At 40.8% G+C, this 13216-nt stretch overlaps 1 protein-coding gene across 1 annotated transcript in view; it reads right to left on the reverse strand.

The window, feature by feature from the left end:
* LOC137341585 (copine-8) overlaps nt 1-13216 on the reverse strand; it is a 342934-nt gene that overhangs the window by 266502 nt on the left and 63216 nt on the right. Inside the window, exon 2 of the mRNA XM_068004804.1 lies at nt 239-279. Coding sequence (XP_067860905.1) covers nt 239-279 — 41 coding nt within the window. The remainder of the gene's footprint in view (nt 1-238; nt 280-13216) is intronic.

Below are 13216 nucleotides of genomic sequence, written 5' to 3' on the forward strand. Positions count from 1 at the left end.
TTTAAATAAAATACTTAAATGCGTTGCTAAGTAAAAATACCAACCTTCCAAAAAATACTTCTTTCTTTAAGATTAAAAAAAATTATGCATTAACCTAGTTTGTGGTTTACAATAATTGAGCACAGTTTATAGAGTATTGTTACTATTATATTTTAATGTCAATTACAGACTCAGCACATACCAGGATTTTATATAAATCATGCAAACAAATATAATACAGAAATCTCCAGTTACTTACTTGGGTCTGACTTAGAAAATGTATCTCTGTCCAAAAGATTCCTGTGGGGAAAAAAAATGTCTCATTAATCACGAGTTCATGTATAATATTTAAATTATAAGAAAATATATATGATGGCCCTGCAGCTCTCCTGGTATAACTTCGAACTCCTATAATTGGAATCCCATTTCAAATTATAGCCTCAATAAATTTGAACTCAGTATCCCCTATGGGCAAGTTTTGTCAATTGTCAGACTACTAGATGGAGCTCCTCAGAAAGGTACAACACCTGATCTTATGATCAAAGAAATTTGCACAGGATCCCTACATTGCCTCACAAAGCACTTTTTTTTTTCCTACATTAGGTTGAGAGAGATTTTTCAGGTTGACAAAATTGATTTTGGTGAACTGTTCATTATGGCAAAGATTTCAAGTGTCAGGGGCAAGATAAAAATTGTAAAAAAAGAAAGTCAGGCAGACCTGTTTTGTGATGAGTTTGCCAGTAAAGACCATTAAAGCAAACCATATAATTAGGTACGAGAAGCTACCTGACATGGTACTGGGGAGAGATGGAATATGGTGAGCAGGCCGGCAGATCAGGTATATCTATAAAAAGGGATAGATGGCCTTTTCTGGTTGGTAGAAATTCTTATGTAACATAGTCAATTAGGCAAAAAGAAACGTAACTTTATGTTGAGGGCTTTTGTCACTGGGAACTGAGTTGAAACTGCCCAAACTAATTTTGTTTAGGACTCAGATGTGTAGACCAAGGAAACTCTCATTTCATTAGTCTGGCACTAAACCAAATCTACAGGTCAAATGGCAACATTCTAATCAAATCTACCACCTGGTCCCATACAGATTATGCTTATCTTATTTTATCAACATAATTAACTGTGTGGACTGATTCCAAATGACAAACTGCGAATATGGATTTTTATATATTATGTTTGTAATTAAATAATGGCTGTAGATTGCATTGCAATGTTTAATTGTTTCTATACAGTTAATTACAATTATCCAATAAGATAAATGTTCTCTAAATAGTGATTCTTTTTTCATATTCTGGGGGTATGGGCATCACAAGCAAGGCCAACATTTATTGACCATCCCTAGTTACGTGGTGGTGGGCCTTCTTCTTGGACCACTACAGTCCGTGTGGTGAAGGTCTACCCACAGTGCTGTTAGATAAGAAGTTCCAGGATTTTGACCCAGCGACCATGAAGATGTGTCACATAATGTGAACGATTCTGTGTCACACAATATTACCATTTTGTCCAATGGTCTCTTCAATTCCTGTTAACTATAAAGTTATGAAGTGTAAATTCACTCTCATTCTAATCACATAAATCAGAATTACAATAAGACTAACATTATTAGTCCCATTTTGATTTAAAAATAGTTCTGCCAGGAAAATAAACAATGCAATTATTAACATAAATCTATGGACTGTCACCTCTTAACTTACATAAAAAACAGGAATAATCCATCCTGTCATTGGCACACCACTGCACTACACATTTCCTACTTGCAGTGCAGTAAGTTCTTGATCTCAACAAAAGGGGAGCACAGTGGAAAATCCATTCAACAAAGGAAAAATGCTTCTGCACAAGAAGATTTGGATGGTGAGTTAATTCAAGCTACTCTTAGACATCTCCTGGTGACTGGTTGCAGAGCAGCACCAACAGAAACTTGGGAACAAGTCACTTGTCTGACACCTCAGTTGCAGCAACAGTGTATGTTGCAAAGAGGATTAAAAGATTTTAAAAGAGTTTGGGGAAAAATAAGGAACTGACTATTCTTAGTATGTTGTTCTTTGAAAGCAGCGCAAAGTCAAAATTTGTTGAAAATATTTAAATAACTTGTTTTTTTAAAATGGGTGTCTAAATTAATACGTGGTAGTTTGCCCACTATATTCAAAAAGCAACTCGAGTCTAGGATTGAATTGTATCACCTATTTTGTTGATTTACAAATTTACATCTCCATGGCATGTTCTGAAAAAAATGCAATGCAACAAGTCCAATGTAATACGTTAACTTTATCACAGTTATACAATAATGATCACTAGGTACATTTTCAAAGATAGCTACAATATCAAGAATTTAGGACAGTACTGAAACCATCTGTAAAATTATAAATGGCCCAGTGAAAGGGTTAAGAAACAAGTTAGTTAATATTTACCAACTTGACTTTTTATGAGAATGAAGTCAAATGCATGAAGGTTTCCTCTGTTAATTTTCAAAAGGCATTGACAGTCTGATAATAGGAAGTCAGTTATGAAGTATGCTGGAAATCCAATATAGCATTTTAAATTATTGAGAGAAAAAGTCAACGCTGGTGAAAACACACCGTTTCCAGCACATTCATTTTTTAAAGGAGCCCAAAATCAGATGAGCCGAAGTCTGAGGAAGAGAAGTTATTGAGATGAGAAATTAGTTTTCAGAGACAGACGGACAATGTAACAACGGGACATCCATCACTTCTATCAGTGCTGGAGAGATTATCCTAATGAGCCAAAGATAAAAAGATAAATCACAAATGCTGGTGATCTGAAATTATCTATATATTATATTTGCTATGTACGTAATGCACTCCACATTTGGGCATCACAATTCTATCATGCCTCTGGGTAGTATCTTAGAATCATGCAGCACAGAAAGAGGCCATTCGGCCTATCGTGCCTGTGTTGGCTCTCTGAACGAGCTACCGATTAGTCTGTACAGTTAGCTTCTGAAAGAGAATGACTGGTTAACATTTTGGGTAGGTTCAACCAGAAATGTTAACCAGTTTTTCTCTCTCAGGTGCTGACTAATCTACTGTGTATTACCAATATTTTTTTAATTTTATTTTAACCAATATAGTCAATAACTTGGATGAGGGGACCAAGTTTAATGTATCCAAGTTTGCTGACAATACAAAGCTAGGTGGGAAAGGAAGGTGTGAGGAGGACGCAAAGAGGTTGCGAAGGGATAGCGACAGGTTAGATGAGTGGGCAAGAAGGTGGCAGATGGAGTATAATGTGGGGAAATGTGGAATTATCCCCTTTGGTAGGAAGAATAGAAAAGCAGAATTTTTTTAAAAGGTGAGAGACCAAGAAATGTTGGTAATCAGAGGGATTTGGGTGTCCTTGTACACGAATCACAGAAAGTTAACACACAGGTACAGCAAGCAATTACAAAGGCAAATGGCGTTAGCCTTTATTGCAAAGGGATTGGAGTATAAGATTAAGGAGGTCTTGCTTCAATTATATAGGGTTCTGGTGAGATCTCAGCTGGAGTACCGAGTAGTTTTGGTCTCTTTACCTAAGGAAGGATATACTTGCCTTAGAGAGGATGCAACAAAGCTTCCTGGATTGATTCCTGGGGTGAGAGATTGAGTAGAAGGGCCTATATTCTCTGAAGTTCGGAAGAATGAAAGGTGATCTCATTGAAACGTATAAAATTCTTGAGGGCTTGACAGGGTAGATGCTGTGAAGAGTCTAGAACTAGGGGGCATAGTCTCAAGATAAAGGGTCAGCATTTAGGACTGAGATGAGGAAACATTTCTTCATTCAGAGGGTTGTGAATCTTTGGAATTCTCTACCCCAGAGGGCTGTGAATGCTCAGTCATTGAGTATATTCAAGACTGACATCGATAGATTTTTGGACACTAAAGGGAATCAAAGGATAGGGCAGGAAAGTGGAGTTGAGGTAGAAGATCAGCCATGATCTTATTGAATGGCAGAGCAGGCTCGAGGGGCCGTATGGCCCACTCCTATCTCTTATGTTCTTAAAGTATAATCATATTAAAATATAACTCAAAACAAAATATAAAGAAAGAACTTGCATTTATATAGCGCATTTCATGACCTCAGGATGTCCCAAAGCCCTTCAGAATCAATGAAGTACTGTTGAAGTGCAGTCACTGTTGTAATATTGGGAAACATGACAGCCAATTTGCACATGGCAAGGTCCTACAACAGTAACAAGATATATGATCAAATAATCTGCTATTGTGATATCGGTTGAGGGCTGAATGTTGGCCAGGATACCAGAACTCCCCGGCTCTCCTTCGAATAGTGCCAAGCGATCTTTTACATCAACCTGAGGGGGCAACGATGCCCTAGTTTAACGTCTCATCCGAAAGATGGCACCTCCAACAGTGCAGCACTCCTTCAGTAGTGCACTGAAGTGTCAGCTTAGGTTATATGCTCACGTCTCTGGAGTGAAGCTGGAAACCACAATCTTCCTGACTCAGTGGCAAAAGTGATACCACTCAGCCAATGATGACGACAACATTTGTTCTTCTGTAAACACTACTTCAGTAATTAAAAGTATAAAAAAAACTACTGAAAGTTCATCACAACCACACAGTTGACATACTCTGCCAACCATATTTCTTGCTGCAGTCTTCAAATTATATTAAATTTCCCATACCATTGGCCTATACAATGGAACACAATAACTGTATAATTAATTATTTTGGACTAAATGCATGGACAAAGTATCAGTTGGACATTAACATCAAATTCAAATAAATTTAAAGTAATTCTATTTTTACATATTTTACTTCTGATGCAGTAAATGTTTAATGATAAAATGGAGTGCATTGGGTATCTCGTGAAGACTATTCTGTTTTCTTTATTCGCATCCCTTAGGCTTTTGCTGCATGAATCCTTCAATGATCATGTTACTTTCCCTCTAACTCATGTAAACATCTACTGCTTATTAAAAATAGCACAAATTACAAACTGCAAAATAACAAGCACTTAGTTTTCATTCCTTGACTTGGAATCATTTTCATTGAAAGTGAGCACAATACACTATGAAATGTTTGTATTACACAGATTATGTCTTTAATCAACGATGATAGTTAGAGTTATCTGAAACAAAAAGAAATGCAAAAAAGATTTAGAGCTATGCCAATCATTTGATTTTTATTTCCATATATCCATTGCCTTTCGCTTTCTTTTAATGTTATGGTAATTCCATTCTAATTGTACTAATGATTACTTACAATTCTTGAATTACACATTCATGTCAGATTTTGATTAATCTGTTTGTGGTCAGAAAACATCTGGGCTTCACTTGACTGTGAGCCTGTTCTCTGTTCTAATTCCTGTTCTATCCCATTGTCAGATTCTATAAACTCAGCATTCAAAGCCCTACTTCAGAATCACCTTGGAGTTTATTTTCATGCGCTTATCAGAATTAGTTGGTGGAGCAAGGATAGTTATTAACCCCCCCCACCCCATGACAGGACGGAAAGGGTCGGAGGGGGGGGTTAAAATTGGTAAATATGTGAAATCCGACCCCAACCCACGCCTACTTTCGGTTTAATTGCAAGGGTTGGGGGGTGTCCGAGTATCCCTCTCTGGAACGGCAGGCCTGTGATTATAATATGTAAATAAGGCTCCATTCCTCAGATTTCAGCCGCCATTTGAATTTAACGGTGGCGGGCCGGGTTTTCCAGGGCTCAGGAAACCCCTGCAGCTAAAGGGAGTCGACAACTGCCAGCGTCAGCAGGTAAGTGCTTTTTAGAGCACTACTTGTGGACCAGGAGGAGCAGGCATGCTTCTCCCCAGCCCACCACCACCCCCCCCCCCAAGCAAATCTTCGCCCACAATCGGCCAACACCTCCCCCCCCACCCCACCATCCCATACGATCGGCCGACCCCCACCCCCACCCCACCATTCCCCGATATTTTCCGATTGTTGGGAACCGTCCCCAGCCATTGCCTTCTACCATAGGCTTTCCCGCCTCTCACTCTGGCCGGCTGTCAGGCGGGAAACGGAGTAAAAAAAAACATTAATCTGGTCCTGCCGTTAAATTCAGCTATGGCCTTCCTGGCATTTCCGGCCGCAAGCTCATGTCCCCGCTCCCTCCCTGTAAATACTGGGGCCATTGTGTCCAAATTTCAGTTTTTGCCACAATTAAACTGATTCATCATCAATTCAACATTTTCGTTTGAATCAAGAATTCCTTCCCTGATTTTGGTAACTTTCAAATGTAAAATCGGAATCTGTGTTAGAAGAATGATTCTTTAAAATTGTATCTATTCACATCTCTGGTTATTTTTTCAGTTGGTGTGAATGACAATTATGGTCAGGATTCGATAATTGGGTTAACTTCTCAGGTTTTTCTTTAATCAGTTGAATATGACTTAGCAAAGGCTATGTATAATCTTTTTTTATAAGTCAGTCTCCCCAGTTGTTCATCTAACCAGAAGCATTTGCCAAATAACTATTTAATCATGCTGGAGGGACTGTTATTCTTCTGGGAGTGCAATCAGTGGAGCAATTATAAAGTAAACATTTCATCTGTCAACAGAAGCTTACACAGGCAGTTTCTATCTACAGCGGTGATGGACTCTAGCAAAATAAATGTTGAGTTCAGTCAAGGGAATTTTAGAATTCCCCATTCAGCATAGGCAGTGGCAGGTGCACAGTGAAATTCTCTCTGTAACCAGCTGTACACACACTTAGTTACAATAACTTGCATTTATATAGCGCTTTTAACATCGGAAAATGTCCCAAGGTGCTTCACAGGAGCATCATCAGACAAAAATTGACACTAAGCCAAAGAACGGGTGGCTAAAAAGACAAGTCTAAAGGCATTGTGTCTTAATGCGCGGAGCATTCGCAATAAGCTAGATGAATTAACAGCGCAGATAGATATTAACGGTTATGATATAGTTGCGATTACGGAGACATGGCTGCAGGGTGACCAAGGATGGGAACTGAACATCCAGGGGTATTCAATATTTAGGCAGGACAGGCAAAAAGGGAAAGGAGGTGGGGTAGCGTTGTTAGTAAAGGAGGAAATCAATGCAATAGTGAGGAAGGATATTGGTTCGGAAAATCACGATGTGGAATCTGTATGGGTGGAGCTAAGAAACACCAAGGGGCAGAAAACGCTGGTGGGGGTTGTTTATAGGCCCCCAAACAGTAGTGGAGATGTAGGGGGGGGCATTAAACAGGAAATTAGAGAAGCATGCAAGAAGGGTACAACTATGGGTGGATAGGCAATGGCTAATATTTAAAGAATGTGTGCAGGAACTACAACAATTATTCATTCCTGTCTGGCGCAAAAATAAAACAGGAAAGGTGGCTCAACCGTGGCTTACAAAAGAAATTAGGGATAGTATTAGATCCAAAGAGGAGACATATAAAATTGCCAGAAAAAGCAGCAAGCCCAAGGATTGGGAGCAGTTCAGAATTCAGCAAAGGAGAACAAAGAGATTGATAAGAGGGGAAAAATAGAGTATGAGAGTAAACTAGCGGACAACATAAAAACTGACTGTAAAAGCTTCTATAAATATGTCAAGAGAAAAAGATTAGTGAAGACTAATGTGGGTCCCTGATGGTCAGAAATGGGGGAAATTATAATGGGGAACAAAGAAATGGCAGAACAATTAAACACATACTTTGGTTCTGTCGTCACAAAGGAGGACACAAATAACCTGCCAGAAATGTTAAGGAACCAAGGGTCTAGTGAGAGGGAGGAACTGAAGGAAACCAGTATTAGTAAATAAATTAGTGCTAGGGAAATTAATGGGGCTAAAGGCTGACAAATCCCCAGGGCCTAATAATCTACATCCCAGAGTACGAAAGGAAGTGGCCCTGGAAATAGTGGATGCATTGGTGATCATCTTCCAAAATTCTATAGACTCTGGAACAGTTCCTACAGATTGGAGGGTGGCAAATGTAACGCCACTATTTAAAAAAAGGAGAGAAAAAACAGGGAATTACAGTTAGCCTAACATCAGTAGTGGGGAAAGTGCTAGAGTCTATTATAAAAGTGCTAGAGTCTATTATAAAAGATGTGATAACAGAACACTTGGAAGGCATTAACAGGATTGGACAAAGTCAGCATGGGTTTATGAAAGGGAAATCATGCTTAACAAATCTACTGGAGTTTTTTGAGGATGTAGAATAGATAGGGGAGAACCAGTGGATGTAGTGTACTTGGATTTTCAGAAAGCTTTTGATAAGGTCCCACACAAGAGGGTAGTTTGCACAATTAAAGCACATGAGATTGGGGGGAATATACTACATGGATTGAGAATTGGTTGACAAATAGGAAACAGAGAGTAGGAATAAACAGGTCTTTTTCCGGGTGGCAGGCAGTGACTAGTGGGGTACTGCAGGGATCAGTGCTTGGGCCCCAGCTATTCACAATATATATCAATGATTTGGATGAGGGAACTAAATGTAACATTTCCAAGTTTTCAGACGACACAAAGCTGGGGTGGAATGTGAGCTGTGAGGAGGATGCAAAGAGGCTCCAATGTGATTTAGACAAGTTGGGTGAGTGGGTAGATTCAGTATAACATGAATAAATGTGAGGCTATCCACTTTGGTTGTAAAAACAGAATGGCAGATTATCTGAATGGTGATAGATTGGGAAAAGGGGAGGTGCAACTAGACCTGGGTGTCCTTGTACACCAGTCGCTGAAAGCGAGCATTCAGGTGCAGCAAGCAGTTAGGAAGGCAAATGATATGTTGGCCTTCATTGCAAGAGGATTTGAGTACAGGAGCAGGGATGTCTTACTGCAGTTATACAGGGCCTATGCACTCAGAGGGTGGTGAACCTTTGGAATTCTCTACCACAGAAGGCAGTGGAGGCCAATTCATTAGATGTATTCAAGAAGGAGATAGATATATTTCTTAATGCTAAAGGGATCAAGGGATATGGGGATAAAGCGGGAACAGGGTACTGAGTTGGACGATCAGCCATGATCATTTTGAATGGTGCAGCAGGCCCAAAGGGCCGAATGGCCTACTCTTGCTCCTATTTTCTATGTTTCTATGTTAAAGCTTGGTCAAAGAGGTAGGTTTTAAGGAAGGTCTTAAAGGAGTAGAGAGAGGTGGAGAGGTTTAGAAAATTCCAGAGCTTAGGGCCTAGATGGCTAAAGGTATGGCCAATGGTGGCACAAAGGAAATGGGAGATGCGTAAGTGGCCAGAGTTGGAGGAACGCAGAGTTCTCGCAGGGTTGTAGGAAGTTACAGAAATAGGGAGGGGTGAAGCTATGGAGGGATTTGAACACAAGGATGAGAATTTTAAATTTGAGGTTTTGCTGGACTAGGAGCCAATGTAGGTCGACAAGCACAGGGGTGATGGGTGAACGGGACTTGAGATGCAGGGTAGGATACAGACAGCATAGTTTTGAGAGAGTTCAAGTTTATGGAGGGTGAAAGATGGTAAGCTGGCCAGGGCAGTATTGGAATAGTCGAATTTGGAGGTAACAAAAGCATGGATAAGGGTTTGCAGATGGGCTGAGGCAGGGGCAAAGACAGGCAGTGAAAATAGGTGGTCTCAGTGATGGAGCGGATATAGGGTCGGAAGCTCAGCTCAGGGTCAAATAGGATGCCTTGGCTGCGAACAGTCTGGTTCAGCCGGAGACAGCGGCCGGGGAGGGGGAACAGAGTTTGTGGCGGAGGCCAAAGACAATGGCTTTGGTCTTCCCAGTGTTTAATTGGAGGAAATTGAAATTCGAAGGAAATAAAAAAAATGGTCCCAGTTCAAAATTGGTCAAATGGAGGCTGACAACACATAGGAAGTTACTCCTTAATATACTTAAGGCCCAATTTTAACCTTGCCCACCCTATGAGAATGGAATGGGCGGGGAATTAAAATGGTGGTCATGAGAGGCCTGGGAGTTAACATGGCCCAAGCATCAAGCCAGTGCCATGTAAATACCTTGGCCACATATATTAGAATAAAACACACTTACATCCTGTCATGTGATTCTCAGTAGATTGGCAAAATGTGGTTGCCAAGAATAGTCGAGTTTCAAGGTAACAAAAGCATGGATAAGGGTTTGCAGATGAGCTGAGTCTGGGGCAGAGACAGGCAGTGGAAATTTAATAATGAGACCAGAAGTGGCTCGTCAGGTGAGGCAAGTGAAGCACTGCCTCACCTCGAATTTTGTGTGTAGGTGTGCGGGGATGTCACTGTCGCCACGCAGATGTGCAGAATCGGCTTTTACACTGCACGTTCATTAGTAATTGCCACAGTATTGGATTATGGCCAGTGAGATTGGATGGAATTTTGTTGCCAGAACCCAGTGCTGCTGGTCTGACCCTTCTGTTAATTTATACTTTCCTGCACATAACACTGTCTTTAATTAACATTAAGAGAATCCAAGGGGAATGTGGCTAAATGTAGAACAGTTCTTACATTCGTCCTTTGAGTAAGGCAGTTACTTGGACACTTTTGAACATACTCTTGTTATAATATTAAAAAAAATAAAAATTAAGGTTGGAGATGGGATTCCACAGGAAGGTGCTGTTGCCATGGTAACATGCTGGCTTGGTTAGGCAAGTATAGCAGTACTTCACCTGTCAAAAAGGTCACCAGCCACCACTGAATGAGACTTAAAGAAACATGAAAGACAGCCATAAAAAAAACGTTAAGCTGTCTGGTTGTGTTTAAAGCTGTAACACAATTTCAGGGTTTGGCTAACTTCGCAAACCTCTAGAATGTGTTGTAACATGCTCCAACATCATTTATTCTCCATTTAGCATCTTGATTTCCCTGGAGTTGAACAGGGAGAGTTTCATAGAAGTATTTTAATGCAGTCAGAAGCACAGAAACAGTGATTGTTCTATCTGTGTGCAGCAAATAGTTCATAAACTTACACAGCTAGTTTTTATATTGTAGAAGTGTGGTCTAACACCTAAGCAATGTTGATACACTGTTCTACCTACTTTTGAACACAAGTTTCTAGTTTTATTTTCTGAACCAGTGAAGTGCAGCTTTTATTCGCCTCTAATATAAATACCTATCAAATATACTTTATTTACTACTAAGAATATTCTAATCAGAGACCGTGTAACTTTGGAAAACCTTATTAACAGAGCAGTACAACTCAAACAACAGACCTCAATTGCATCCCTAGAGACTCAAACGCATTAGCTGCATTTTGTGAAAGTACCTGCAGCTTTAAAATCTTGACATACCTATTGTTCTCCCCTCCTCTGATTCTTGAGCATATGTTGACTTATCCTCATCAGCCCCATTAAAAGTGGCTTCTCCAACCTGACTGCCATTGTTGATTAACGGTCCCATCTGAAACGCTAACTTCTTTTTCAGATACCGTCCACTTTCAGCATTCTTTTAAAGATTTTCAGCATTCATGGTTTTAATTTGGCTAAAACTAATGAGTTGCATCCAATCATTTCAATTATTACAACTTTTCCCCCTTTTCTAAGATCACCAAACCATTAATTAACAGAATAGATAATATTTCACAATTACGTCCTTCTCGACCTCTTTGCAGCTTTTGCCACACCAGCCTCCTCCAATGCCTCTCCTTTGTTGACCAGCTCAGTGGGACTGCCCTCGCTTGGTTCCACTCTAACCTCACCAATCATAGCCAGAGCATCTCCAGAAACAGCTTCTCTTCCCACACCTTTACCTCTCAAGTCCCCCAAGGATCTATCCTTAGTTCCTTCCTCTTCCCCATCTATATGCTGCCCTTTTGCTGCCAACTCCCCACGATTGTCTTAGAATCTCCATAAAGATTAATCTCCTGGACACTGTGGTGAGCAACCCTGGAGAAAAATCTTAAGAGCAATAAAAAAGGTTTTTTTTTCATTTTCTTTGAACACTTTTGTTTATTAATTATAAAAATGTTGGCTGTAGGAAGAAAGGCTGTTTAACCAACAGTCAAGAATCATCCAACCGGGTAATGAAGAGTCTGTTTGCTTTCCAATTGGTGTGGGGAGGCGGTGGTCTACGAGGATGGACATGTCAGGCAGCCAATGGTGGGACATGGGGGTGAGGTGGTTGGAGGTGGAGGTCATGTGATGAAACCTCCAGGAATATGTCCAACCAGAGTAGGCAACCCTAATCTGAAGACATGGGGTCAAACTCCACATGTATGCTAATGACACCATAACCTCCCTCGACCCCTCCAGTGCCTCTGTGTTGTCAGAATGATAGCCTGAAATCCAGTCCTGGATGAACACTGGGAAGATCAAAGCTATTGTCTTTGGTCTCTGCCACAAACTAGGTGCCCTCTCCATTGATTCCACCCCGCTCCCTGACCACTGTCAACCTCAGCGTCCTAATTGAACCTGAGCGGAGCTTCTAACCCCATATCCTCTCCATCACAAAGACCACCTACTTGGACTTCCGTAAAGTTGAACCACCTCTGCTCCTGCCTCAGCCCATCTGCTGCTGAAACCCTCACTCATACCTTTGTCACCTTCAGACTTGACTATTCCAATGCTCTCCTAGCCAGCCTCCCATTCTCCATGCTTCGTAGACTTCAGCTCATCCAAACTTCTGCTGCCTGTATCCAATCCTGCACCAGATCCCACTCACCCTCCAGTGCGATTAAGTGTCAGCTGTAGCCCAGTGGTCGCACACTTGCCTCTGAGTCAGGGGATTGTGGGTTCAAGTCCCACTCCGGGAGACTTGAGCACATAATCTAGGCTAAATACTTTAGTGCAGTACTGACGAAGTGCTGCATTGTCAGAGGTGCCGGTCTTTTGGATGAGACGTTAAACCGAGGCCCCGTCTACTTTCTCAGATGGACGTAAAAGATCCTATGGCACTGTCGAAGAAGAGCTGGGGAGTTATCCCCGGCCAATATTAATTCAACATCACTAAAACGGATTATCTGGCCATTATCACTTTGCTGTGCCCAAAGCGGCTGCTGCGTTTCCTACATTACAACAGTCACTACACTTCAAAAGTACTTCATTGGCTGTAAAGCGCTTTGAGACGTCCCGAGATCGTGAAAGGCACTGTATAAATGCAATTTCTTTGTTTCTTTCACCATCACACCTGTGATCGCTGATATTTGTACCCGTCGTGGACCTGCGCACGGCCAAACAACAGAGTTCTTTTCACCGGCACAATTTTGAACACACCAGAACCAATTCAAGTCTTGCCGTACTACTGTAAAGATCTCATGTGGTCTGGGATGGTAGATATCTGCAATCTGACCTTTCTACTGAATTAGATGTTTAAGATTAAAATCTTGAATCAAGTAAAGTTGAAATGCA

The sequence above is a fragment of the Heptranchias perlo genome, chromosome 24, assembly GCF_035084215.1.
Source record: "Heptranchias perlo isolate sHepPer1 chromosome 24, sHepPer1.hap1, whole genome shotgun sequence".
NCBI classification, from domain to species: Eukaryota; Metazoa; Chordata; class Chondrichthyes; order Hexanchiformes; family Hexanchidae; genus Heptranchias; species Heptranchias perlo.